General features: G+C 62.6%; 4 protein-coding genes and 1 long non-coding RNA gene across 16 annotated transcripts in view; 3 read left to right on the top strand and 2 right to left on the bottom strand.

Moving 5' to 3' along the window:
* Positions 1–1,611: 1,611 nt before the first annotated feature.
* On the bottom strand, positions 1,612–7,964 carry NDUFA11 (NADH:ubiquinone oxidoreductase subunit A11). The gene is made up of 4 exons (XM_023644551.2): positions 7,435–7,964; positions 3,393–3,485; positions 3,154–3,276; positions 1,612–1,780 (listed from the first exon to the last, which is right to left on the bottom strand). Exons 1-4 carry the CDS (start codon positions 7,529–7,531, stop codon positions 1,668–1,670), a joined length of 426 nt encoding a protein of 141 aa, XP_023500319.1. The 5' UTR covers positions 7,532–7,964; the 3' UTR covers positions 1,612–1,667.
* Positions 7,965–8,600: 636 nt separating this feature from the next.
* VMAC (vimentin type intermediate filament associated coiled-coil protein) lies at positions 8,601–12,136 on the top strand. The gene is made up of 2 exons (XM_023644553.2): positions 8,601–8,839; positions 10,025–12,136. The coding sequence occupies exons 1-2, from the start codon at positions 8,649–8,651 to the stop codon at positions 10,341–10,343; spliced, it is 510 nt and encodes a 169-aa protein (XP_023500321.1). The 5' UTR covers positions 8,601–8,648; the 3' UTR covers positions 10,344–12,136.
* CAPS (calcyphosine) lies at positions 10,364–14,977 on the top strand. Its single transcript, XM_070272561.1, has 4 exons — positions 10,364–13,558; positions 13,633–13,810; positions 13,980–14,186; positions 14,254–14,977. Exons 1-4 carry the CDS (start codon positions 13,476–13,478, stop codon positions 14,353–14,355), a joined length of 570 nt encoding a protein of 189 aa, XP_070128662.1. The 5' UTR covers positions 10,364–13,475; the 3' UTR covers positions 14,356–14,977.
* The window catches only part of RANBP3 (RAN binding protein 3), a 52,595-nt gene continuing 40,521 nt past the window's right edge, over positions 14,907–26,980 (bottom strand). For 3 of the 12 annotated variants that reach the window (XM_023644547.2, XM_023644549.2, XM_070272554.1), the window contains 10 exons: positions 26,482–26,600; positions 25,291–25,410; positions 23,048–23,151; positions 22,563–22,728; positions 21,368–21,470; positions 20,751–20,860; positions 18,940–19,060; positions 16,974–17,116; positions 16,415–16,598; positions 14,907–16,275 (listed from right to left, as the gene is read on the bottom strand). In XM_023644547.2, the coding sequence (XP_023500315.1) occupies positions 16,232–16,275; positions 16,415–16,598; positions 16,974–17,116; positions 18,940–19,060; positions 20,751–20,860; positions 21,368–21,470; positions 22,563–22,728; positions 23,048–23,151; positions 25,291–25,410; positions 26,482–26,600 (1,214 nt within the window). In that variant the 3' untranslated portion in view covers positions 14,907–16,231. Of the gene's footprint in view, positions 16,276–16,414; positions 16,599–16,973; positions 17,117–18,939; positions 19,061–20,750; positions 20,876–21,367; positions 21,471–22,562; positions 22,729–23,047; positions 23,152–25,290; positions 25,411–26,481; positions 26,601–26,980 lie in introns of all 12 variants that reach the window. The other 9 variants (XM_070272558.1, XM_070272560.1, XM_023644548.2 and 6 more) reach the window with 3 other exon arrangements.
* On the top strand, positions 18,950–19,950 carry LOC111774193 (uncharacterized). Its single transcript, XR_002809002.2, has 2 exons — positions 18,950–19,083; positions 19,286–19,950. It is a non-coding gene; the product is annotated as an uncharacterized lncRNA (long non-coding RNA).

Raw genomic sequence — 26,980 nt, forward strand, 5'->3', positions numbered from 1 at the left:
GGCTTCTCGGAGAGCCAGGGCACCGAGGAAGGTGCGCGCGGGGGGGGGGGGGGGGGTGGCCGCGCTCTGGGAGCAGTGACAGCTGCAGGCCCTTCAACAGGTCCCTCCCGGCTCCGGCGCTCAGCGTCCGCGGTGAGGAGCACGGGCCCCATGCACAGCGACGGGGCCGGGTGACCTTCTAGAACCTGTCCCCCTGGCTGGGCTGCCGCGGGCAGGATGGATGGAAGGCCAGCAGGCGGGAGGGCTGCGGCCTGCATGGGGGGCAGGCAGGGACTCTGGCTCCGAGGCCGGGACCTGGGGGCAGGGGTGAGCGTGGCGGGCTCTGCCCCCTGCCAGCCACAGGGGAGGGACTGGCCAGGCTGGAGTGGGAGAGGGACCTGGTCCCCGGGGGGGGGGGGGGGGGGAGTGGGTGGGGGGGCGCGCCCAGGGGTGGAGTCGGTTTCCCCCTTGCGGGAGCATCTCTGACAGAGGGACCCTGTCAGCCCCACTCGGCCGGCGGCAGAAGGCAGGGCTGGGAGCCAGGAAAGCCGAGTGTGGGGGCTTGAGGGCAGGGCTGGGGTCCCGGAGCCCCTCCCCTCCTGGCCCTCAGGCGGAGGCCCCACCCTGGACGTGACCCCAGCTGTGCCCACTCGGGGGGTCACGGGGCAGGGGCCGGGAGAGAGCGGAAGGGCTGTGCAGGGCACAGAAAGCCCAGTGCACGTGTCCCCGCGGCCGCCCAGCGCCGGCTGAGTTATTACCTGGGCAGACAGAGGGGAGGCAGGGCTCCAAGGCCGCCTTGCAGCCAGGTCCCGTCCCAGGGGGCCGCTCGGCAGGACAAAGGGGAAGGGTCGGGCTGGATCCGGCCAAGAAGGGTGCATGGGGGCTGAGCCCCGCTCCGGCAGCCCCCGGGCCACCTGCAGCGGCCAGCCCCTGCCCGCCAGGCCCCATCCCCGCCGAGCGCACCCGCTCCCCAGGGTGGGCGGGAGAGCCCTAATTTATGGCCCATGGCGGCGTGTTGGAGCAGGCCGGGCCCTCCTTGCCGGCTGCCAGGAAGCGCCGAGCCAGCTCTGCGGAGCCGGGGGCGGCCGCGCCAGCATTCCAGGGCCACCTAAATCACGGGGCCTGACAGGCGGCGGAGGGTGAGACAGCGACTCTCCCTGCTTGTCACCGCCAGGGTCCCCTGTCTGGCTTGGCCCCTGCCCGCAGGCGCCCAGTGGCCGGTCACCCACCTGTGGGATGGGGATGAGGCTCCTGGGCCGGGCCGGCTGGGGCTCCCCGCTCCAACGCCCAGGAATTTGGAGCCAGGCCGTGCGTGGGCCCTGAGCGTGTTTTCCACATGCTGGCGGCTCTGGGGGGAGGCCCGGGAGGGGATGGCTGCGACCTGCAGGGGGGCTGTGGGCCACGGGCCCAGCTCCCACGAGCTGGCAGGCCACCGCGGGCTCCCGTCCTCGACACCCTGTCCCTTGCTGAGGCCCGGCTGGCGCCGTGGCCCGGCGGGAACAAACCCCGAGGCCTTATCTCCTGCCCCGTTCCTCGCTCCCTCCCAGCACGCCGTGTCCGGGTCGCCCAGCCCTGGGGACCGGCTTCCCGGTGAAGAGCAGGGCGGGAGGGAAGGGTGCTCGCACACGCGGGTACGCACAGCATTTATTTTTAGACGCAGTCGGGGCCGTGAGGGCCCGGCCGGGGGCTCACACTTTGGGCTCTGCGAACACCTCCCAGCCCTCCAGCTGGCCCATCTTGACCAGGGCGGCCGTGAGGCCCATGTAGGCGCAGGCGGCGACTCCGATCCCGTAGCTGTGAGCTGCGAGGGGGGAGGGCGGTGTCAGGGCTCGGGAGCTGGGCTATGACGCCGGCTGTGACCCCGAGAGGACGCCCCTCGAGGATGAAGTGCCACGCCCCTCTGACTTTGAAGATGTGTGTGGAAACTGAGGCAGAGAGGGAGGCAGCGGTCCGGGCTGCGGGGTCTGGGTGGGGGCCACGAGGGAGGGCCCCCCGAGCTGCGGGTGGACGATGCTCAGTGAGCCTCGGCCTGCGCCCTGGCGCTGGCACCAGGCCCCGTACCTGCCCCGTGGTCCCGGAGCTGGAGGCACAGAACGCCCCGCTCGCTGGAGCATGGCCGCTGAGGAGGGGTCTGCCTGCCGTGCCTGAGGCTCGCCCCCCATCGCAGGCCCGGGGGTGCATGGCACACCCAGACCTTGCCTCAAGTCTCCAGGCGAGGCATGGGCCTCCCTCCGCGGCGCCCTCCCTTCCCGGCCCGCTGGAACCTTCCACCAGGCACTCCCACTGCTGGGCCAGGGCGGTTTATCTGCGTGTGGCCTCGTCTCTCCTCCTGCCGGCCCTGAGGCTGTGGGAGGCGGGAAGGGCCCAGTTTGCTCCCTGTTCCAGGCAGCCCCACCGTGCCAGACTGGCCTGGGGCCCGGCCCTGCCTCCCACCCGGGAGGCATCCTCTGCCGGCTCCCGGTGACCTCAGGCCACCTCAGGCAGCTCCGAGCCTCCGTCCTGCATCTGTAAAGTGGCGATGGGCAGGGCAGCTCCCCTGCAGGGTGTGTGTGCGGTCAGCCAGGGCTCCGGGCGCACGGAGAGGGCCGGCAGTGCAAGGACCAGTGCCGCCCTCTCCCTGCTGGCGGGCCAGTGGCGAGGACAGGCAGGGACCTGTGTTCTCTGACAAGGCACGGCAGACAGAGGAGGGGCATACGGAGTGAGGGTGGCGGGGGCCCTGGATCGCACATGAGGAGGTCAGGGAAGTGAGAGAGGGAGCTGAGCTGACATTGAGGGGAAGGGTGTTCAGGCACAGTGAACAGTCTGTGCAAAGGCCCTGGGGCAGGACCACACTTGGCATGTGGGAGGAACAGCGAGGAAGCCTGTGGCTGGAGCAGAGGGTGCCAGGGAGGAGGGAGGGCAGGGAGGGGATGGGCAAGGTCAGGCAGGGCATGGGGGTGGGGCTGAGTGCCAATGGGGAGCCTCGGCCAGGGGCCGGTGGGCTTGGTGAGGTGGGCACAGTAGGTGCTTAGGCACCAGCAGTAGGCAGCATTACCGAACTGGCTGGTGGCCAGGGCTCAGAAGCACTGGGGGCTTTCACGGGACCCACCATCCTCCATTGGGGTGGGCGTTCGCACCCCCGCCCCGCCGGGCCATGGTCCTGGATGGAACAGAGAGGGAGGGGGGCTCACTCACCGCGCGCTCCCAGCGTCAGGCCCCCGGCGCAGCCTCCGATGAGGTAGTTCAGGGGGTCGTCCGGCTTCCCACGGACCTGGGCGCTGACGCAGGTGGTGAGGCCAAATATGGCGCCGATGGCGGCTGTGGGGTGGATGGGAAGGGACCGGTGCTCAGGGAGGGGCCCGGAGGCGCGGGGTGGCCCGGCGAGCGCCAGGGGGGCCCCTGAAGGAGAGGCCAAGACGCCCCGGCTCGCTCACCTGCGGTAAATGTGTACCGGCCCGTCCTCGCCACTCCCTCCAGGAAGGAGGCCGGCGGCTTGAGCGCGATGCTGTAGGCGGAGACGATCAGGCCTGCGGGACAGGGGACATCAGACCCGCGCCCTCGGCCTCCGAGGAGCCCTCCCTGTCCCCACAGCGTCCCCCTCGGCGGCTGCATGCGCCACCCCGTGCCCAGAAGGCGGCACAGACGACGCGGCGGCACCCCCAGGCCCTGGCACCCGGCCCCTCCCCGGGCCCATAGGGGCTCCATCTCCGTGGGGCCCGGGGCCCCTAATCCTCCTGGGCAGAAGCTAGGCCCCAGGGGCTGCCAACGCCCCCTGCTCCCCAGCCCTGGGTCCCTCCCCCCGGCAGCTCGGGCCCCTCACCCCCGCTGGCTGAGTGGCCGCCCTGCCCCGCCGCTGGCTCTTATGCACGAGGGGCCCGGAAGGGGGCCAGGCCTGGGGCTGAGTGCCAGCGGGCAGCGAGGACCAAGCTTCTGTCCTGGGGCCTCCTCCCCCAGCAGACCCTCTGCAGTGGACGGGCAGACCAAGACCCACCTGGTTGCTCCTGTCACCACAGCAGCCCAGCCCGGGGCTCCTCGTCCCCCAGCTGACCCCGCTCAGGCAGACGGCACGCCCTGCCTCACCTACAGGCCCCCGAGCGGCCCAGCTGCTGGAGGGACCTCCCGGGGTCGGCTCAGCCCAGACAAGACTGAACTGCCGTCTGCCAGGCGGCAAGGACACCACCCACTCACCCTCCTCAGGGCCCAGGGGCTCAGTCCCCTCACATCGTCGCTTCACGGGAAGGGAGAGGGCCCCACACAGGCAGGGCGACTTGTCCGATGTCACCCAGCAGCGCAGCCTGGGAGCCAGGTGGGTCTGACCCACGGCCACGGGCCAGCCCTCACTGTGCGTCCCCAGGCCTCCCGCTTCTGCAGACCCAGCCGGCTGGCTGTGGAGGCCCCCACGGGCCCTCCCAGGCTAAGCAGTGCCCCCACCCCCGGCCTTGGCTCGCATTCAGCTCACGCCGGACAGTGGGGTTGATTTCCAGAGCAGCCCCGGGGAGAGCCAAGACTGCTACCCCACTGCACAGCTGGGGACACCGAGGCCCAGGGTTGAAGGGGAAAGAGCTCTTATAAAGAAGGCTCCCACGTGCGAGGCCTGGCGGATGCCCCAGATCTTTCTCCCAATCCCACGGTGAATCCTAGGGGCCTGTGCGACCTCAAGAGACAGGAGGCTGGGAAGGGGCAGTGGGGCCGGAGTCCGTTCCCAGTCCGCGCTGCCTCCTCGGCCCAGCAACCCCCATCCTCAGTCATTCTCTCACACGTGTCCCCCCCAAAGAGACCTAATTAGAAGGGGCTCCCAGCCCCACCCGGGACCTGGTGTCATGACCTCTGGGGCTGGATCAGGAATGAGGGTCTTACGAGCCCCTAAAAGGGGAACCACTGACAAGATTCAGTGATGGTCCCAAAGCCGGTCACAGAGTGAGTCCTACGGGGAACCTCATGGACCCCACCCCCATATGCCAGCAGTCCTGGCCGAGGGGCCCCAGCTCATGGATCACTCTGGACACAGTGAGTGTCCCCAGCATCCTACATCCCTCAGAAGCCCTGGGGCTGACAGCGGATGACCTGGGGGCCCGCTGATCGTCCCAGGGTCAAAGACCGCCCTGCCCCCAAGTCTTCCCCAGCAATCATCCCGGACGGTGACCTGTCACAGCCCGCCCCTCCAGGAGCCGCCCCAACTGCTCAGATGCTGCGATCCCCCGGCACGCGAGGATCTCTGCTGACTCGGAGCTTCCACAGCCCATCGCCCCCTCAAGAGGCCCCCTCCCTAACCCCTCCCCCGCTGTGGCCCTCTGGGCCTCCAGCAAGGACCTCCAGACACAGCGTGCATTCGTCTATACGTCCATTCATCATCACAGGCAGCAGCGACTGTGTACCCTCCATTCATTCATTCACTCATTCATCCACTCACTCATTGGTTACCAGTCAGGCCTTCCTTCATTCATTCATCCACTCGGTTACTGTGTATCCATCCATCCATCCATCCATTCATCCATCCACTCATCCGGTTAGTATATCCATTCATCACTCAGCCACTCACTCATCCGGGTACCGTGTCCATTCGGTCACTCATTCATTCATCCAATTACCAGCACCTTCATTCACTCGTTCCTTCACAAAATTACCATGCGCCCCATTCCCCTTAAACAGTTACTGTGTGCTTTCCTTCCTTCATTCTCCCTCACCCATTCATTCATTCACAGCCAGTTACTGTGTGCCCACAAGGTGCGGGCTCTTCTGGGAGGCCCGCTCCTTGCCCCCCGGGGGCTCGCCACCTCAGGGAAGGCGGATGTGAAAGGAGCTCTCGGGTGGGGGCCGAGGGGAGGCAGGGCATGAAGGAGGCGGCAGGAGGGGAGGGTCCAGGAGCACATTTCAGCCAAGTCCTGTGTGTTGAGTGGAGCTGGCCGGTGAGAAAACGCGGGCAGGCAAAGGGCGACACACCCTCACAGTGACACCCTCGAAGAGCCCTGGGCGCCCTGCAGGGCTCGCAGAAGCCAGTTATGAACCCCAAATCCAGGTGACACCCCAGCATGGCACCTCCATCGAAAGCTCCTACCCACACCCCCTCAAAGGCCCTCCAGCAAGTCCCCCAGAGGCTCCCACTCGGCGGGACCCCACCCTGGGACATGCTCGGGCTCCCCACAGCCTCTGAGACTTCAGTCCACCCCTGTGGTGTGTGCATTTGTGAGCACGAGCGCGCGCGCACACACGCACACACACTCCCGCTCACAAACACCAATGTTCATGTCTTTCCAGTTTCAAATCTAAACTACCCACTTCTTCCTGAAGGCCCCACATCCCCTCTCCTACTTTAATCCCCCCTAAGACGCAACCATGACGATCCCGAATGTTCTGTCACGCATTCCCCCATGTCAGCACCTCCCCACAGGAATCTGCCAGAATGACTCCCCTCTATGTAGACCCAAACCCACAGTGCGCAGCCCTCCTGGGCTCTCAGGGACCCCCCTGGAGACCCCACCACACAAACGGCCGGTCCCAACAACTCGACATTCAAGCAGACTCCACACAACCCATCCCCCCGGGACTCCCTCTCCGGCCCTTTCTCCTGAAGACCCTCCATAAGGACCCCCCTGGGAACACGCCCTGGCCCGGCCACCCCCTGGAGCAGATCACCCCACCTGGATTTGCAGCCCGCCTCCAAAAGCCCCCGGGGCCGTGAATACACCTCTCGATCTTCAGTTTCCACTTGTGAGAAACGGGGATGGTAACGGTCGATCTTACTAAATACCATGCGGAAAATCAGCGATTATTCGGTCTACACGGATGCAAATGCCTCCCAAGGGAGATGCAACTTCTGCCAGGCCCTGTTCCAGAAGCTGGAGGTAGAGAGGGGGCCAAAGCCACCATGTCTACTGCTCAGGGAGGCAGGGAACGACAGGAGAGTGGAAGGGGGGGGGGGACTCTGGGGTCCCCGGGGAATGTCCAGGCTGTGTGGGTCCTCTCATAGGCTGGCTCCAATAAAAGCTTCAGACGTCCCTGAGAACCCCCCTCTCCTGGACCCGAAAAAGACCTCATCCCACTCCAGAACCTTCTCAAACTTCTGTACCCGCCTCAGACACCCCAATAAGAACCCCAGGATCCCCTCAAATCATCTCAAAGTCACCCAGTTGGAAAGTCTCCTGACCCTGCAGCTCCTGTGACCCCGATAACAACCCTGCGCCACTCCACGACTCCCACTGAGCCTGGCGATGGCTTCAACAATAAGCCCCCAATGCCAGCACCCGCTTCTGATGACCTCAGTGACCAGCCTGTCACACGCACCACGACCTCAGAGCCCTCCCGCCCTGCCAGACCCCCCACAACGTCTATCTCACACAGGAGTTCCCCAGAGCCGCCCCAGACACCCCGACGACAACCCGAGGCCACCCTGCGACATCCCCAGCCCCCCAGGACGCCCTCGCACAGCCTGCAGTGACCCCGTGACCTCCTGCGCCCTCCGACTCCGGGGGCACTCACCAGCGGCACCACCGACACTGGTGCTGGCGTAGGCCTTGCGGTGGCACTCGGTGCCTTCGGGGAGGTCCCAGTACTGGTGAAGAAGCGACCGCGCCATGGTCGCGCACCCCCAGCCGCACACCGTACACCCCGCCGGCTCCCCGCGCCCAAGGGCAGCCGCCGCTCGCTCTCGCGAGACTTTCTGGGCTGCGCGCGCAGCCTCCCGGGCGGACGGGCCGGCAACAAGCGCGCAACTTTATTGAGCGCCGCGGACATAGACACGGGTCGCGCGCACGCGCCGGAGGCAGGAGAGGAGCAAAGAAAGAGCGCGTGCAGCTCGGGCCGACTTCTGGAGGGGGAAACTGAGGCCGACCGAGATCAGTGAAGCCAGATCTTGCTAATTCCAGCTCAGAAAGACCTAGGTTAGCAATGATTTGACTCCCGGAGGTGGGGCCTAATCTAGGGGCGGGACTACACTTGATAGGAGGGAAGTGTAATTATGGGGCGGGGCATGGCGGGGCTGTGGCCACTCCCAGCGCCAGGACCTGTATGGGGCGTGGTCACGCCCTGTGGCCCCTCCCCACTACGGAGTCAACCGCGTGCGACTATTTGGGGGCGTGGCCAGAATCAGGGGCGGGGCTTGACGGGAAAGTGAGCAATCCTAGCGCTAGGCTCTTAGCAGGATCTAGCCTGTGCCCACTTTGTGGCTTGTCCAAGCCCTGCGCTAGGCTTGGGGGCGTGACCAGAACCAAGGCATAACCTAAAGGGAAGTTGACCAATAGGAGCCCTAAGGGGCGCGGTCGTGGCCAATCATGTGAATCTGAGAAAAGCGCAAGGGGTTCTGGGGGCGTGGTCAGGCTTGTAGAACCTCGGGATCCGGACCAATCCTCGTGTTAGCTTCTGAGTAGGGCGGGGCCTGTGTCGAAGGAGTGGCCAATCCCGTTGCCAGAGCCAGAACTGGGAGCGCCGCCGGAGGACGGGGCCAACGTGGGGGCGTGGTCTGTCAAGACCTTGGCCAATCTTGGAGCTAGACCGGGCTCAGGGGTGGAGTTTCGAGGTGCCGGAACAAGCGAGGGTGTTTGGGTTTGAGGAGGGCGTGACTCAGCCCTGGGGGCGGGGCCTAGCCGGAGCCAGGGCCAATCGTGGGCCTCTGGGGGCGTGGTCCGCCAGGGGGCGGGGCCGGGGCCGGTTCCGGGCGTCCCGGGGGCGTGGCCGGCTGAACCCGGGCCGGGGCCATGTCTGCGCCGCCGCCCCTGCAGATCCGCGAGGCGAACGCACACCTGGCGGCCGTGCACCGGCGCGCGGCCGAGCTGGAGGCGCGGCTGGACGCGGCGGAGCGCACGGTGCGCGCCCAGGCCGAGCGCTTGGCTCGCCACGACCAACAGCTGCGCGCCGCCCTAGACGAACTGGGCCGCGCCAAGGACCGGTGAGGCCCGGGGCGGGCCCGGTGGACTTCCAGGAGGAGGCGGGCGGAGGTGGAGTGGACATTGTAAAGGGAGGACCGGCAGGGGAAACCGTGTGCATCCACGTGGAGGCTCGACTACTGGTGGGATTGAAAAATAACCACCCAAACTCTTGACTTAGTCATCAGTAGGTAAAGTTGAGAGATGTCCTACAAGTGTGGATTTCGAACTTAAAACAGGGCTCATTTTCCCACAAGGCAAAATTGGCTGGTACTGAGTGGTTAGGGCCCACCGACCTCCTGGTGTAGGTATTGGGAGCCATGGCAGGTTCTTGAGGAGCGGAGGATGGGCTCGTATCAGGGGTTTTGAAGAGTCGGTCTAGCAGCTGAGCATTGAAAGGGATGAGATGAGGGCCCAGGGAGGAGGGAGGTGCTGGGGCCCAGGTGGGAAAAGGTTGGAGCTGGTTGGAGTGGTTCATTCATCTTTGCTGAGCACGTGCTATGAGCGAGACACGGTGCTGGGGACTAGGGCACAGTCAGACCTCCCCGCCCTGCCCTTCAGCAGACACATCGCTGGGCTGATGGGGTTGCAGTGGAGGGGCACACAGGGCTCTGGGGGACCCAGGGGAAGGCTTCCTGGAGGAGGAGCCATCTAGGCTGGACAAGAAATAGGAAAAGATGTGGGGGAAAAGGGAACTGCAGGCCGAGCGAGGGGGCGTGGCGAGGGGTGTGCTCTGCTCAGGCTGCCGTTACAGACGCCACAGGCGGCCGGCTTCCACAACACACGGTTATTGCTCACAGTCTGGAGGCTGGAAGCCCAAGATCAAGGTGCCGGCAGATTCGGTTCCTGGGGAGGCTCGCCGGTGGCCGCCTTCTCGCTGGGTCCTCACACGGCAGAGAGCGCGAGCGAGCTCTCTGGTGCCTGTTTTTATGAGGGCGCTAATCCCATGGGGGCCCCTCCTTCAGGACCTCATCTGACTTTACGTACCTCCCACGGCCTCGCCTCAAACACCATCACATTGCGGGGTAGGGATTGAACAGAGGAATTTCGGGGCGACACGAACAAGGGGTGCCTGGAGGCAGTGGTGAGGAGCATGGTTTTCGTCCTGATGGTGGTGGGGAGCCTCGGGAGGCCGGGAGCAGAGAGAAGACCCTCTGGTTCCCCAGTCCTATAACCCCCCACCCCGCCCTGTCTTGCCTTCCTGCCAGGGAGATCGCCGCGCTCCGAGAGCAGCTGCTGACCTCTGAGGCCACCGTCCACAGCCTGCAGGCTGCCGTGCGCCAGAGGGACGAGCTCATCGGGCAGCTGCACCCCCGGGCCAGGCTGCTGCAGGACATCTGTCGCCGCCGGCCACCCCTGGCTGCGCTGCTGGCCGCCCTGGCTGAGGCCGAGCGCCTGGGGCCCCTGCCAGCCAGTGACCCCGGCCACCTGCTCCCTGGCGGGTCTAGTCCACCCGTTGCCAACAGCACTGGGGAGGAGGGCGACGGGGATCCCCTGCAGCCTGCAGTGTTTGGGACAACAGTGTGAGCCCTGGGGCACAGATTCCAGAATGGAGACGCAGGGCCCCAAGGGGGCCTTTTCCCATCTCTGTGGGTGTCCTCGGGGATCAAGGGTATCCCAGAGGGGATCCCGTGGCAGAGCCCTGATCCTGTCCAGGCACCAGAACCTGCTAAGAAGTTACAGGTTTCAAACGGGCGGCCTGCAGGCCAAACGCAGATGTTAGCCCAGACCGTTTTTTTTTTTTAAACCCGAAACTTTGAGTCAATCACCGTTGTTGAAACACTGGCGGCGCTAACGCAAAAATCTGGATTTCTGGCTTCAGACTTGGCCATGCCTGCCTGGATCTGAGCCCAGGGTATCCTCTTTAGCCAGAGTCTGAGTTTCAGTTGGCCCCCTCTTCTCTCTTAGGGCCAGATGTCTGGCCCTGAAGCATGTGAGTTTGTGACCTCTCTTTCTCTAGTGGAGGCAGATGGTATCAAGTTCCACATGATTTGAGTTTTTCTCCCATTTTTGCCTGCCCCGCCCCCCCGCCACCCTGATTCTTGTTCTTCTGTTAGCATCCCCCATCCTAGGGCTAAAGCTTTTTCTTACTCTTCATCCCAGACCAGAATTGGGAGCCTCGAGCTTTGTGCCATTTTGCACTGGTTATCTGAAGACAAATTTTTAATCCTAGAGATATTTTTTTCTTAACTCTGTCCTTCCTTCCACCTTTAACGCAGAAGGAAGAGTGCGTGGGTCAGACATGCTGAGATGCTGGTGGCCTGGCTGTGCTGCCCAGGGAAACTCAGGCATCCCTTAGTCTTTTCTGATAGCATCCTGCCTCAGGGCCTTTGCACTGGCTGTTTCCTCTGCCTAGAATGCTCTTTCCTCCCGATGTCACATGACTGGTTCCTTGTCACTCAGGTCTTTGCTCAAATGTCACCTCCTCAGAGAGGCCTTCCCTGACCCCCTTATCTGTAGTAATTCCTCTCCCTGCTCCCTCGCTGTTAGCCCATTCAGTTTTCCTTATGGAACGTTTTACCAGCAGGGTATGAGCTTCATGAGGTTTTTGTTCTGTCACCAGTGCCTGGCACACCCTGAACTCCAGTAGGAACAGGATGGGTCTGTGGGCCCTGAAGGGAGCCAGGGGTCTCCAGCACATCTGATGAGGGCCCCCTCCACACATCAGTCCAGCTTTTGTACCAAGAAGCTGGCTCCTTTTGAAACTCTCTAGAGAATGTATCCTTTTTTTTTTTTTTTTGCTGAGGAAGATTAGCCCTGAGCTAACATCTGTGCCAATCTTCCTCCACTTTATATGTGGGTCGCCGCCACAGCATGGCTGATGAGTGGTGTAGGTCTGTGCCCAGGATCCAAACCTGTGAACCTGTGCTGCCGAAGTGGAGTGCACCAAACTTAACCACTCAGCCACGGGGCCAGCCCCTGGAGAATCTATTTTTTAACTCTCATTTCTACACTGCCCTTCCCGGCCCGAGATGCTCAGGGTGCCTTGCTTTTTATCAAACCAGGGAAGCCTGTGCCTTTCTCTGCCCAGCCCAAGTGCCCAGCCTGGTACCACGGCAGCCGCTTCCAGGCCTCCTTACTCAGGGAATTGTCATAGCAGGAACTGCCGAGGGGCAGGGCCCCCGTCAGCCCGGAAAGGTCGACGTCCATCCCCAGCCCTCAGGCTGGTGCCGCCTGCCTGCCTGGCGCCTGACAGTGACCCCTCAGTGTGGTGACAATGGCCCCGTTTTCTCTGGATGAATAAGGGGGGGCTGTTTGGATGAGGGGGAGGCAGGCTGGGGCCTGTCTGAGCTCAAGAATAAACCGGGTGACTTCTCGGCCTCGGTCCTTCCTCCTTTTCTCCTGTGCGGGGGCTGGAAAGGTGGTCCCTGTGCCGTTCCTGGTCTGGGGGGGCAGCCCCGCTGGGGGAGGAGACGCAAGGAGGGCAGGAGGGCCTGGGCCACGGCCAATGTTTGGAGGCATCAGTGTTGAAATGCTCATTCTCTTAAAGATGAGGAGATGCCACAACAGAGCTAGAACAACTGTGATTATATTTTACATTTTTCTGTAGAAAAAAAAACTTTGATGTCTGTAACAGGCATTAAAAACACAATGGAGTATTTCTCTGCCTACCCGAAGGGTGTCGGCCTGCAGCAAGCCCTCAGCGTTTTCACAGTGGAATGCCATTGCGGTCTCACGAAACTGTTAGGTCAGCGGTGGCTCGAATCACACGGCCGGTCGCTTGTCATCCACGGCCTGGTTGCTGGCTGCAGCATGGTGGTGTGTGTAAATTCAAGCTGGGAAAAGCCTCTGACGGTCCCCAAGCGTCCTGGGAAACCCAGTGTTCTTTTCCATCCGGCCTGGCAGTGGAACGCTCTCGCTTGGCAGAGATGTCCAAAAGCTAAAGCGAAGGCCTCCTGTGACGGTGGCAGCTTCCTCTTGGGTGATGTCAGGGGTCAGGGCGGCTTCTCCGGTGGGTGCCACAGTCCCCTGGCTCACCAGCTCGTCATGAGTGAGCCCACCAAGTGATGTTTGAGGGCTGAAGACTAACCACTGAGAGACCCGGGTCGACAAAAATGCCGTGACTGGCCCAAGTGACTCCCGTGAACGGCCTTGTCCAATGGAACATTGAAACGTCTGTAGGACTCCGCTGGGTCTCGGCTCAGCCGGCACTTGGTCTGAGGACCTCCCGCAGCTTTGGCTACTGCCCTGTGAAAAGCCCAGAGAAGGGAGGGGACCTGCCCCAGGTCACACAGGAACTGGGCCTTGAGCCTCCCTGGCCACGGCCTTGCCTCTGTCCATCAGGAGCACTGTGGTCCCTGTAGGGCTGTGGCTTGCCCTTCCCCCTTGCGCCCAGGAAGAGACCTCCTGATCTGGGCCTGGGCGAGAGCGAGCAGGACAGGGGGTGGGCGGTGGTGCTAGGGACAGCACTGCCTTGTCCCTCTGGGCCCTGCCACTGGCCGCGCGGGGCTGTGCTTAGAGCCACGAGGCCCCGGCACAGTGAGGGTTACAGCTGGGGCCCCTCCCAGTCTCCAGAGCCACCGTCCCCTAGCAACAGTCCTACCAGGCAGGACGCACTGCCAACACTGGGCAAAGCGGCCGCCCGAGGGCTCGAGGACAGACGACGGGAGTCCCCTCGAACCCTCTCCCACCCAGCCGCCCAGAGAACCCCGACCCAGCATGGCTGCTGTGGACGCCACCGTGGAGAAGCTCCGGGCACAGTGCCTGTCTCGAGGGGCCTCAGGCATCCAGGGCCTGGCCAGGTGAGCTGTCCCCTCGCGCCTTCCCGACCCCCAGCCCCAGGGATCACTCTCCAACCACGTCCCCTGCCCCTCAGGTTTTTCCGCCGCTTGGACCGGGACGGGAGCCGAGCCCTGGATGCGGCGGAGCTCCAGCGGGGCCTGGCCAAGTTGGGGCTGGCGCTAGACACGGCCGAGGCGGAGGGCGTGTGCCGGCGCTGGGACCGTGACGGCAGCGGGACGCTGGATCTGGAGGAGTTCCTGCGGGCGCTGCGGGTGAGGCTGCCATCTGGGGGAGTCGGGCTCTCAGCGGGCTTCTCTGTGTCAACGCTGAGACGCTGGATGCCCGGGCACTCATTGCTAAGGGGCGCCTGCTGGGGCTCAGCTCTGCACTTGATGCCCGGAGGAGTGGGAGCAGCCCCAGTCATCACGTCCCCCTCCCCAGCCCCCCATGTCCCAGGCCCGAGAGGCGGTCATTGCAGCCGCGTTTGCCAAGCTGGACCGCAGTGGGGATGGCGTGGTGACGGTGGATGACCTGCGGGGGGTGTACAATGGCCGCGCCCACCCCAAGGTGCGGAGCGGGGAGTGGACCGAGGAGGAGGTGCTCCGCCGCTTCCTGGACAACTTCGACGCCTCCGAGAAGGACGGGCAGGTGGGTGCCCGCGCCCCTCCCCCCCCCGCCTGGCCGCTGGTCCCCACTTACAGCCCGTCTGCCCCAGGTCACGCTGGCCGAGTTCCAGGACTACTACAGCGGCGTGAGCGCCTCCGTGGACACGGACGAGGAGTTCGTGGCCATGATGACCAGCGCCTGGCGGCTGTGAGCAGCGCGCACTCACTCAGCCAGCGCCAGCGTAGAGTAGGATCCCCCCCCTACCCGCCCCCGGGCCCCCTGAGCCAGGACTCCTTTGCCCCTGGGGTGGGGGCTGGAGCCGAGTGTGAACTGAAGCCGCAGAGCCGGCTGGACCAGGTCTCAGAGGACCCGGCCTGGCCAGCAGGCGTTAGTGGGACAAAGGTTCTGGGATGGGTCACTGGCTCAGGACCCCAGGGAGAAAGGCACCCCACCCCCACCGGCCCCGCTGTGCTGACCCCAGGCCTCTCAAAGCCGCAGCAGATGCCCCCCAGCCCCAGCCCTCCCTCGTGGGTCCCCGGGAGCCAAGTGGCCCCCAAGTGGGGAAGAAACAGCTCTGTGTGAAGCGAGGCTGCACGGAGGTGGCCGGTCCTGGAAGGCGGCCGAGGCTTGTCACCTGCCCAGGCCTGGAGGGAGTGCCTGGGGCCCCCAGGCTGCTGAGGGCCCTCACCCGGGGAGGCGGAGACCATCCTGGCCAGGCTGGCTGGCTTCCTGAGGCCCCTGGGGCATGCAGGAGGCCAGGGGTTTAGTTAAAAGTTTTAATGTGGTTCCCAAATACATTTCATATGACAATCTTACATAAATGTTTCAAAACACATGGGCGTTATCTGGTTTTACTTGTCACTAGCTGGCTAAGGCTTGAAGCAGAGACGTGTGACCGGATCTGCCGGGGGTCCTCTGGCGTCTTCCGGTGGCCCAGGCTCCCCCACTGGACGACCCGGGGTGGGCGGCACAGCTGCAAGACCAGCCTTCTCCTCACCCGGGGGCGGGGCCGTGCTCTCCTTGGAAATCCGGATCCCTGGGCGGGCCCTCTTGGCGGGTCTCCCAGGGGGCAGCTCCCAGCCGTGCTCCACGTTGGGTGGGCAGGGCACCCTCCTGTGGGTGCTGCGAGCGGGGGGGACGGCCTCCTGGAATGCCCCAAGAGGGCCCCCTCTGCCTCTGCCTCTTAGAGGCCCCCCGCCCCCGATGGTCTTGGAGGCAGTGACGTCCAGGGCTGGGCAAGGAATGGCCAACAGCAGGAAGCAGGTTTGCGCCTGGGTGCCAGGTGGCAGGTGACCCACGTGACAGGGAAGGCAGGAGGGTGGGTGGGGCCAGGTGCAGGGACACTTTCCTAGGTCAGCTCTCTCCAGGCCTGGGGCCCAACCCCTCAACACCCCAGGACTGAGCCTGGAGGAACCCTGGGTGGGGGACAAGTGGCGTCGGCCCCCCTGAGCGGCCTGCTGAGCACCCGAGCTCCCCCGTGGGGCCCCAGCACAGACGCCAGGCCCACAGGGAGAACGAGGATGCGCTCGCGATGGGGCTGCAGCCGCCCAACGCACAGGAGCATCTTAGATAATCTAAGAAACCACAGAGAGCCTTGGTGTGGGGAGACCTACGACACAAACCCCAAATCAGAACGCGGAAAACGAAGATAGAGCGTCAGAACGTCCAGCAGGCCCAGTGTCGATGCTGGCGTGGACAGCCCCGGGGCCTGGGCAGGTGGCGGGGACCCATGGGGGCGGCGGCGGTGGGGAGAGGCCGGCGACACAGGAGGGAGGGGAAGAAACGAGGTGTCGCAGTCCCAGTGAGAAGCCGTGACAAGTCTTAATGTGCCATTTCAATTCAAAGGAGGGGAGGGAAGAAATGTTCTTTTTGCTTTGCTCATCAATATGATGAGGTCTCGTGTCCCAACCACATTCAGGCAGTTCCCGAGTCTGCTTCTGAACGGGACGTGCGGATCCGGACTGTGGCCAACCCCGTGGGGAGCGTGGTTCCCGAGCCCCGCGCCTCGACGCTGATGGCAGGAAGGGCGGGCGGGCGGGCGGACAGACGGACAAAGCAGCAGGCTCGCGGGCAGCCGGCTCCCGGCGCTATGTGCTCCCGGCCGTCTGCCCGTCCCCTTCGTCACCAGCGCCTGTGGGAAGCAGTGGCCCTGTGGTCAGGTCCCCCCTGCATGGAGCCCCAGCCCCTGGGTCAGGCCCCCGACCACAGGAGGGAGGGCCTCTGGCAACCCAGCTCCCTCGTGCCCTCCAGGGCAGGGCGGCCCAGCTTACCGCTTCCGGAGGCTCCTGACGGAGCCAGGACATCGTCGTCATCACTGTCGTCCTCGTTGGATGGCGCCGCCCCGGGCTCCGGGGCAGGCGTCTTGGCCTCCTGCTCCTGCTCCACGCGGCTGCGCAGAGCCAGGATGCGGTGGTGCAGGGCCGCGTACAGCTGGCCCGTGTCCTTGGAGCTGGCCTGCGGAGGCAGAGAAGTGCCAGGTTGTAAGGCCTCCTGGGCAGTGTAGCCACTGCCCTCGCCGTGACGGGACGCCACCATCCCTGGGCCAGGAGCCTGCCCCTCTCTCGAAGCTCCCACAGCCCCGCGCCCGTCCTCCCCAGGGGCCCAGACAGCCCGCAGCCGGCCGGCACTCGGCCACTAGGGCAATTCTCTCTCCCACCCTCCGGCCCGACCCGCTCGTTCTGGAGACCAGCCCACCCGCTCATGCCGAGTGCTGAGCGCTGCGGCGCGGCAGGTCCAGCCTGGCGGGCCCTGAGCGGGTGCCCCGAGGAGTCGCCCCGCTGCAGCAGCTCAGGCGGGCGCAGCCCTCGTCCTTCCCCAGGAGTCGCTCACCGAGATCAGGAAGACCTTCACGCCCTGGTCCTCGGCGTCCGTGGCGGTGATGCGCACGCTCTTCTCGCTGGCCTTGTCCATCTGCATCTGCGCCCACAGCTTGGTGTTGAGGATCAGCCTCAGGCTGCCCTGGGTCCGCATCACTGCAACCGACAAGGCCGCTCAGCGCTGGCCGCCCACGCCAGCCTGAGAGCAGACGCTGTACCCGGGTGACACCTCACGAGTCTCCTGAGGTCCCTGAAAGCGCCTGTCTGCTGAGCAACAGCCCCCCGACGCCGGGGCCGGACCCGGCACCCTGCTCCCCTGGCCCGCACGACTGAGGCCACGCCCAGCCTGTGGGGGTTTTGTTGGTTCACGCAGCGGGTGCCAGGGCAGCGGCTCCCTTGGGGATGGGGGTGGTCGGGGGGAGCTATGGCCGACTCCAGGGACGGGGGGCCAGACGGGGACATATGTGGGCTGTACACAGGGGGGACATGCACTTTCTTTCTGTGACACACTGTATGGAAGTCGCCACCCTCGACTGTCTCCCATGCGTAGGCCAAGCCCCAGGCCCTGTCCTGTGGTTTTCTTAGAAAAAAGGTCAAGGAAGCTCAGAGCTTCCATTGGCGGGGAGGCAAGGACATGCCAGGGTCAGCGTTCATGGAGAAAACCAGGCACGGGCCTCCCCTCTCCGGAAGTGCTGAGTTCCACCCACAGCGGGTCCGAGGCAGAGTCAGCCTGCCCGCGTGCCAGACCCCTCCTCCCGCTGCGCCCTGGCCCATGGACCCGGCGACCTCGCCTTCCTGCCAGCCCAGCTGTCCCCACTGGAACAGGCCTGGAGACGGTTAGAAGTTGTCACCCAACCCAGGGCCCCAGACGGCACACAGGACGGGAGCAGCCTGGACCAGCTTGTGGAGGCCTGCGGGGTCTGGGCCCCAACCGACAGGATCTCCCCGTGCCCACTCCCTGAGCCCTCCGAGCTGTGACCAGCTGGCTGCGGGTGGGGACCGAAGAAGGGGCAATGAGGTGGGGGGGGCCGGGGGGCAGTCACAAGCACTGTGCTCTCCCCATCCATACGCTCGAACACTCCCATAGGGAAGGACGAAAAAGAAATCGAGGGTGTGTTCAAGGGGGAGAGAGAGCGGGGCGCACAGGAGGGCCGCTTCCATCTCCGTCCCAATCTTGGGACCATTCTGAGCCCAGGGGCGTGAGGACACCGGCGCAAGGACGCGACGTGGGCAACCAGGCCAGGAATCAACGCCCCTGTCAAGGCCAGAAGACTCATTTGGGAAGATTAAAAAAAGGGCACACTTTCACATACACACACACGTACACGCTGTCTTCAAATGTGTATACGTGAACGTGCACCCCCACAGCACCCCCACGTCTGTAACATGCACACTTCTGGGCTAAGACTCACGTATAGACGGCCCTGGAGCTTCATTCACGACAGTCAAACAAATCAGAACCACCTCAACGGCCATCAACAGGGACATGGTTTCGTACATTCATTGTCAATGGAACACGGAGATACAAGTTTTCCCCAAAAAGGCCGATTTTTAAGGAAAATTTAATGACAAAGGAAGACGCTCACAGAAGTGCAGAAATCAAAATCGCCCCATTTCCTTAAAAAAGAACCACGAAACAGGCCTGGACCGCCAAAATGTTATTAGCAGAGGTTTCTCTTTTTTCATCGATGCTTTTTCCTTTCTATCCTAGACAACTGGCACCTGGCTGATCAGAAAGCGAGTTAAGAACCACTCCCTACTTTTACCGCTGCCACACTGAGGCAGGGCAGGGTCGGGGAGGGGCCAGCGGCTGGAGCCTCGGGGGCAGGCCGCCCGCGGGCTGTGGGTGTGGGTGCGGGGCTCCCCCGTGGGGACCTGCTTCCGGCTGGCTGGGTGCAGGGCCGAGTCAGGACCTTGCCCTCCGTGCCCCGGGAACTCACAGCCTCCCGGGCCCCTCTGAGGGGCCCCGGCCAGCTCACCTAGTCGGGACTGTAACGTGCCGTCGTCGGCCGACGCCATGTCGTTGAGTCTGAGCAGCCCCCGGCCTCTCTCCACCCACGACTGCGAGGTCTTGTCAAAGACAAACAGCTTGCACTGGATCTGGAACACAAGGCGGCCTCCAGGTGAGCGGGACCCTGACCGGAGGACGGATCCCGGGAGCCTCCTGGGGTTGGCAAACTGTGGCCTGGGGGCCACGCCCGGCTGCTGGCCAGTTTTTTGTCCTGCCTCGAGCTAGAACGGGTTTTACATTTTTAGGGAGGTATTAAAAAAATCCTTAAGGAAATGCCATCGGAACACAATGCGATACCACTTCATACCCACTAGGATGGCTAGAAGCAAAGACAGATCGTAACAGGCACATGCAGGACGTGGAGAAACCAGAAGCCTCACGCACGGCTCGTGGGATGTACAATGGTGCAGCTGCGGGGGAAACCGCTCCTCCAAACGGAAGCATGGCGCTCTCACAGGGCCCAGAAATCCCACTCCTGGGGTCCACCCGAGAGAAATGAAACATGTGTCCACACAAAAACTCGCACACGAATGTTCACAGCAGCATGAGTCCTAAGAAGCAAAAAGTGGACAGAACCCAACCATCCAGCCACACGCTGGAGTACAATGCAGCCATGAAAAAGAGTGAGGTCCTGACAGCCGCACGTGCACGGACCTGCACACACGATGCTCAGGGAGAGAAGCAGACACAGAAGGACACACGGTGTGTGATCCCATTGACGGGAAACGTCCAGAACAGGCAGATTCACAGACAGAGAGCGGGCTTGTGGGTGCCAGGGACTGGTGGGGTGGGGGGTGACTGCTTATGTGCAGTTTCTTTTTGAGGGACAAAATTGTTCTAAATTAGACAGTGGTGATGGTTGCACAACTCTCTGAGTACACTAAAAACTACTGAATTGTATGCTTTAAAAGGCTGAATTTCATAGTACGTGGACCATATCTCAATAAAGCCGTAAAATACATTAAAAAAAGAATATGCAACAGAGATCCTTGTGGCCCTTGACAGAAAAGTCTGCAGATCTTTTTAAGTCAGGGTCTCGTAACACGGACGGATTAAAAATCAAGGTTGAGGGGCCGCCCCGGTGGCACAGCGGTTAAGTGTGCACATTCTGGTTTGGTGGCTTGGAGTTCGCCATTCAGATCCTGGGTGCAGACATGGCATCGCTCATCAGGTCATGCTGTGGCAGGCGTCCCACATAAAACAGAGGAAGATGGGCACAGATGTTAGCTCAGGGCCAGTCTTCCTCAGCAAAAAGAGGAGGATTGGCAGCAGTTAGCTCAGGGCTAATCTTCCTCAAAAAAAATTAAGTTTGAGTGGCAAAAGATGTACCATTAAAACCCCGCATTAGAACCTGACCAGGACTCCACCCCCATGGTTTACACGCACACACACGCATGTGCAAAAGCACGGAGGGCAGACGCCCGAGGCCCAGGAGGGCAGGAAGATGGGGACGGGGAGGAGCAGCACGAGGCGCGGCTGCACCTGTGATGCTGTCCCTGAGGAAACAACACAAGGTGCCGTGCGACAGAACAATGACAGCTGTTAATTCTGGCGAGAGAGGGCTTCGTTAAAAGTCTGCAAGGCCCTGAACGATCGAGAATGTCACCAAATAGATCCCTTTGCTCTGAAACAAAGCAGCACGAGAAGGCCCTCGGCACTCGCTGAGCTCTCCACGAAAGCCCCAGCAATGAGGCCCCCAAGGGTGGGCGCGGCCCTGTCACTCCGGGGGTCAGGTCACCCGCGGGCTGCAGCCCGAGGCACAGAGGAGCGGCCCCTCACCTGTAACACGTTGCTCTCTGCCTCCTCCCCGGTGATGACCTCCACCTTCTCCAGCAGACACTTGCGCGCTGTGGCCTTGGTGTAGGCGGCCGCCGACTCGGCCAGGGACTCTGAAACGGCATCAGCTAAACGTTGACTAGTCATTTGGTGGGAGGAGGGCGGGTCCTCCCAACACGCAAAGGGCTGGCTCTAGCCCCCAGCCACCCCGGCTGGCCACGCCGGGACCTGGAGTGGACCCGGAAATGAGGCAGCTGATGCGGCCTCAGACCCTGCAGCGAGATGAGACCCCCCCTGTGAGCTGCCAGCATGGCTCGGGATCCTCAAGAGGACACTGAAAGTCCCCCCTGCTGTCTCAGGCCGTGAAGGGAGAGGGTGATGGCCACCTCCACAGCCCTGCCCCAAGTCACCCCGCAGTGCCTGGGTCCCCGCTTTAAGAGGAATGCGTCCCGCTCTGATCACTGAGAACCAGCGCTCTGGGCTTTCTGACTCTCGCAGTGGCTGGTCCACGTGTGGTTATGACTGCCTGGAGGGTCGGTCCCCACATCCCTCCCGGTCGGACGTGGCTGGACAGTGTCCCGTCACTCGGGCCCCCTCCCACAGGCGGCAGGACCGCGTACCTTTCTCAGGGGTGGCCTCCTGGGACGAGGACTCGGACCCGGACTCGGCAGCCGAATTTTCCCTGTTGGCATCGGAACCGAGCTCGTTTAGCTTGGGCGGGCTCTGGAGGGAGGCAGGCACACGGGGAGGCGGTGTGTTGGGGTGGTCCTGGCGGCCTGGCACCGCGGGACAGAGCCCCTCAGCCAGACGGTGGCGCCCAGCACTCCCCTGCAGGCAGGGGCTTCTTTCTGCCACCGGCTCCACCTTCACAGCTTTGGGGACCCACCCAGGCCTGGCAGATGCGACTGGACAGCCCTTCCCACGGGTCCCCCATCCCCACAGAACGATTCCCAAGCATCGTTTGGCGGGAAACCTAAGAGAGAGGCGCCCTCACAACACAAGCAGCTCTGAGTCTGCACAGGTCCACGCCGTGTGCCACGGGTGAGCTGCCCCCGGGAGCCCCAAATGGGCTCTCAAGGCCTCCCCGGGGGGCGCGGGCCACCCACTGACAGTCCCCCTGGGCCATGTGAGGAAGCTATTTGTTTCTTTGTAATCAAAGGACAGTAGTGACACTGGAGAAAAGAAGCACGAGGCTCCTTAAGGGAACAGGGACTGAGACAAAGATGGAAACAGTTCGTTGGGCCCCAGGCAGCTCCTCGGCCACACTCACAATGGACACAGAGGGGCTGCAGGTACTCGAGCGACCGGCAAAGAAAAGGCACGAAGGGAAGGAAACAGGCAAAAGATTCCAGGGCCGGCCCAGGCCGGCCAGGCTTGCTGGGACTGGAGAGGGCCCAAGGGCACCCAAGAGCCTTGGTCATGGTGTGTGTCAGGACTGCAGGGGGCACAGGGGCCACCGTGGGGGTCCCCCCACTGTGCTGTAGCCTCATGGGTGGCCCCAGAGGAGCACGCGGTGAGGGACACTGGGCTGAGGCTGTCACTGCAGCCGGCCTTGGCCGAGACAAAGCTTGGCGTGACTCAAGGGGAGCCTGTCTTAGGAGGACGGGAGACAGGAAGCCCCACGGCAGCTCCCAGGGCCCAGGGCCGCCGGCTTCACGCTGAGGCCCAGCTGGGTCTCCTCTGTCTTACGTGCAGCTGAGAGCGCCCTGAGTTCACAGGAGCCGCACGGCAGCCGCGCCCCACGTGTCCCTTTGACCAGGGGAGCTCTAAACCCTCCTGGGCCCAGGAGGAACGGTCCCCACAGGGTGCACTCACCAGCACGCGCTCGCTCATGTTCTGGCCGAACACAAACTTGTTGCTGGCGGTGTCGGCACTGTTGGTCGAGTTCTCTAAACTGCAGAGAAGAGGCGCTGTGACCGCGGCCGCGGAACCTGGCGGGTCACAGAGGCAGCCGAGCGCCACTGGCCCACTGGGGTCTGCTCTGGGCACGAGGTGTGGGCGACAGACGTCACTCCGAGGGCCGGGCTGGACAACCCCACAGAACTCGGGTCCTGCCTCAGGGGTCATGGAAGCCCACCACCCTGCCCTGGCCCCCCGCAGCTATGCCCAGAGTGGGAAAGGAGGGAGGCGCTGAAGGACAACCTGGATAATGGTGGCGTGTGCCCCCTCCCCTGCATCCTGCCCCCTGAGGAAGGACCCGGCTGGCTCCTGGTCCTGGTGCTGCCTCCTCTCTGGGCCCGGGTCAGGGATGATGGCAGACTGTGGGCCCCGAGGCTGGGCAGCGGGCCCAGGACACACACCTGGAGCTGATATACTGAAGGAAATAGTTGGTGGCGGTCGGCGTTTCTGAACTGGGGTGCCCGGCATTCTCCAGGTCAGCTGCCTCAGCGCTCTCATCTATTAACTGGAAAACAGAGGAAATACTCACTGCTCAGAGAACGGCACCTTCTGGACCCTACTGCTCAGTCCGTCTGCACCCCCATGCCACACGCACAGCTCCAACAGGCAAATTCTATCACGTGTGCACACACGTGTGCTTGTGCATGTGTGCAGGGGCACGGCGCTGTAATCAATGTCACCACTCTTTGCTTTTAATGCTAAGATACAAAAACAGTTTGTAAAGAATTAGGGAGCTTTTTCTATCTTGTTTAAAAAGAACACCCTCAAGTTGGCATCTCGTTGGTGTTTTCACCAATGCTTCTGTACCGAGAGATCACAGGACACGTACAAACCTGGTATTTTAAGGGTTTCCTTATAAACATCCCAAGGGCATCATTTTTCCAAAGCTTCTTTTATGCCAACTGCCGTGCCAGCCCCATTCATCCACCATCTACAGTCATGCTCCCGGGGCCCCTGAGCTGGGGACTGCGAACCCTGTTCTGTGAGCGAGGAACACGGCCTGCCGTCGCCTACCCTCCACGGGCATGTGACCGGGAGACCTCTGCGATCACGTGAGTCCTGGGCCTCCTAAGACACTGCTCCCCCCAATTTCAAGGTGGCTGTTCCCCTAAACTGCAGGAACAGACTCAACCTGATGGCCCAGGCCAGGCCCGGGCCCTCAGCGCAGAGGGGTCTCACGGCCCCCCTCTCTTGCTTCCTCCCCCGTGGTGGGAGCAGCCCCCAAGGGACTCATTACTTTGATTCAAGCTGTGCCACATTAACACGTGTTTTCCGTCTCGTGGGACGTCTGTGCTCCTACCACACAGTGAGCAGCACGGGAGAGAGCGGACAGCGTGACCCCATGCTGCCAACGCACACCCGAGACTTCTGCCCTCACTTGAGGGTTTCTCGCCCTCAGAGTCACCGACATCTGGAGTGGGACATTCTCGGCCGGGGCCATCCTGGGCACTGCAAGGTGCTGAGCCCACGCAACGTCAGCAGTACCTGCTCCCCAGCTGTGACAGAACAAATGTCCCCAGACACAGCCACAGACAGCACCTCTCAGGCTTCTGAAGGAGCTTCTCGTCAGATGAGCCGCTGACAACGGCAGAGAACGACCCTCTGTCCCTGCGGTTGGGGGAGGCAGCGCTGCCCAGCTCTGGTCTCCCAGAGCGCCTGCGCACGGGGTCGAGCCGAGAGCCTGCCACTGCCAATGCTCCCCACCCCCGACTCGCAGTCCCCAGGCTAGACCCACACACCTGGGGGGCAGCCAGGAGGTGACAGGTACAGCTGCCTCCCGCGGGAGAGAAAACAGTGTCTTTCCACCTGCCCTACTTTTATTTTTATTTATTTATTTTTTCCACCTGCCCTACTTTTAAAAGACAAGGTGATGGTTCTCAATCGGGGGTGATGTGGTCCCACAGGGAACACAGCACTATCTGGGGACATCTTTGGTTGTCACAACTAGAGGAGTGTGCTCCTGGCATCCAGAGGGTGGTGGCCAAGGATTACTGAACACCCAATACCCAGTGGTGCCCAGGCTGGGGCCTCCAACTACGAACGACCTGGTCTAAATGTTTCTAGTGCGGAGACAGAGAAACCTGAAGGAAGGAACAAAAGCTCTCAGGCGACGTCAAAAGCACCAGGTCGTGACGTCTGCTTTCTCCTTTGCTACAGAAATGTCAGTTCTGGCGCTGGCCCCATGAAGTAGTGGTTAAGTTCGTGGGCTCCACTTCGGTGGCCCAGGTTCATGGGTTTGGATCCTGGGCGCGGACCTACACCACTTGACAGCCATGCTGTGGTGGCAACCCACATACAAAGTAGAGGAAAACCGGCAACAGATGTTAGCTCAGGGCCAATCTTCCTCGGCATAAACAAAACAAAACACCAGTTCTCAGAGATAAGCACACGTAGTCCCCTGTTCCCGGGAGAACGAGGGAGTCCCGCACTGGGGTGCAGAGGGGTGCAGGCCGCCTGGGCAGCTGGCTGCGTGCCAGGGGCCAGGCAGTGGAGTCTGGCAGGCGTGCAGGACAAGCAGCTGCCAGATGAGCCCGAGCCACCGGACCCCCACAACATGCTCCTGTCTCTGCCCACCCCCTAACCCAGGGGAGGCGTGAAGAGATCAACGCTCCATCCACAGCTTGCCTGGTCTCTGCTCACTCACCTTCACTCTGTCCCTCAGGTTCTGCCCGAACACGAACGCTTGCTGTGCAACTTGCTCTTTTTTCTCACAGTTTTCCTCCTCAGAAGTATTGCTAGACTCATTTCTCTGGGGCTCTTTCTCCTGGTGAAACACACACAGAGAAAACTGAGAAGATTCCACACAGCAGCCAGAAGAGCCAGCTCATTGGCTCAATGTGTCTCCTCCGCTGCGTCCCTGGGCCCACAGGAAGGTGACCCAAGCAGACTCCTGGGCCTGGATGGGCGAGCTCTCAGCAGCTGGAGCTGCCCAGGCGTGGCGTGCGCACGCATCAGCAGGGACATGGAGGAGGTCGGGACGTTCCTGGTCTCCCTGAGGGCCCTGGGACCTGGCCACCGAGGTCCCCAAGCAGCACTATGCTGCAGACACGATTCCTACATGCATGGCCGCACCTGTGGCTGGCAGGTGGGGGCTCAGGGACGTGGGGAGCGGGAGGGTACAGAACCGCAGGCAGCGACTTTTCTGCAGAAATGGACGGAAGGGAATAAACACACACGTGCAACCCGGCTTCGTACAGCGAAGCCTCGGATTTCAAACCCACCTCCACCAGCCGCAGAAGCAGGCCGTTCATTATGTGCCCCTTACGGTCCAGTGGCCAAGCGACACTACCAGAAAACATACACTTTCGGCCCCTACAAGCCCAGAACCCTGAAGAACTTTTATTTTTTTTTTAAAAAAAGTCAACCCATTTCTGAGCTGACTCCCCAGGCAAGCTTCAACTAGGATGGGCACATGTATATGAAGCCCCGAGGGGTTGTTCGGGTGTGGAAACAGGGACATATTTACTCCGTGTGAAACAGTACAAGACTCTCATCCATGAAAGCCACTCCTCTGGGCCCAGCGGCCCCCCAGGGCTCAGTGGTGAGCGTGCCTGCCAGCAGGCACCCAAGCCCAGGACGTGTGGCACTGAGATCCGGCACACTATGGCTCTGCTGGTGGCACCCTCCTCTCGGAAGCACGAGAGAGACCACCCTCGGCATTGTAGCAACTTGGGACGTCGCTTGTGGTTATGCACTGGTGCTGCTGAGCAAAGCCAGAAAGCCTGGTGACAGGCCAACACTGAGACCCCTCAGAGCGGGTCACAGTCCCCACGGCCAGCGAAGCCCTGAGCAGTTTCATGGGTGGCGCTCCCCGCCCTGGCACCGGCGGACGAACCTCAGGTGCTCGCGCCTCGTCAGAGGGACTCCTCCGGGCTGGGTTGTCGGGCGACGTCGACGTCGCGGGCCCTGTGCAGTCTGCTGGGATGCTGACCCCGTTGGTGCCGCTGCTCGGGACTGCAGGGAGAAAGGACACGGGGAGTGGCGGGAGCTCAGGCTGGGCCGCCTCGAGCACCCCCTGCTACCATTTGGACCGACAGGATAGCCTTTCCTTTTAAAGAAAAGGATCTGGCGTGGCGACTAAAACTCACGAATCCTTAGATTAAAAAAAGCAAAACAAAAACTTCACAGAAGAACACCTTATTGCCTATTCCACCCAGAAGTGCAGGAATTTTCAGTGTCTTTAGAAACAGTACTATTAACCGAGGGGGGAAAAACATAGAAAATATATTGTGGGAACAATGATGAGTTTTATAAAGCTAGTTTCACTAATGAAGTCGTTACGCATTTTTTCCATTAAATAGTTGAGAAGACACGACACGCACAACTTGAAATGT

This window comes from Equus caballus, chromosome 7 (genome assembly GCF_041296265.1).
Source record: "Equus caballus isolate H_3958 breed thoroughbred chromosome 7, TB-T2T, whole genome shotgun sequence".
In the NCBI taxonomy this organism is placed as follows: domain Eukaryota; kingdom Metazoa; phylum Chordata; class Mammalia; order Perissodactyla; family Equidae; genus Equus; species Equus caballus.

Excerpts from the sequence above, each read along its gene's own strand:
- VMAC (XM_023644553.2), top strand. The coding sequence starts at position 8,649 with ATGTCTGCGCCGCCGCCCCTGCAGATCCGCGAGGCGAACGCACACCTG. Across the intron at positions 8,840-10,024 it reads CTGGGCCGCGCCAAGGACCG|GGAGATCGCCGCGCTCCGAG; the intron begins GTGAGGCCCGGG and ends CCTTCCTGCCAG.
- NDUFA11 (XM_023644551.2), bottom strand. The coding sequence starts at position 7,531 with ATGGCGCGGTCGCTTCTTCACCAGTACTGGGACCTCCCCGAAGGCACC. Across the intron at positions 3,486-7,434 it reads CAGTGTCGGTGGTGCCGCTG|GCCTGATCGTCTCCGCCTAC; the intron begins GTGAGTGCCCCC and ends CCTGTCCCGCAG. Across the intron at positions 1,781-3,153 it reads CCTGACGCTGGGAGCGCGCG|CTCACAGCTACGGGATCGGA; the intron begins GTGAGTGAGCCC and ends CCCCCCTCGCAG.
- CAPS (XM_070272561.1), top strand. The coding sequence starts at position 13,476 with ATGGCTGCTGTGGACGCCACCGTGGAGAAGCTCCGGGCACAGTGCCTG. Across the intron at positions 13,811-13,979 it reads AGTTCCTGCGGGCGCTGCGG|CCCCCCATGTCCCAGGCCCG; the intron begins GTGAGGCTGCCA and ends CCCCCTCCCCAG. Across the intron at positions 14,187-14,253 it reads CCTCCGAGAAGGACGGGCAG|GTCACGCTGGCCGAGTTCCA; the intron begins GTGGGTGCCCGC and ends CGTCTGCCCCAG.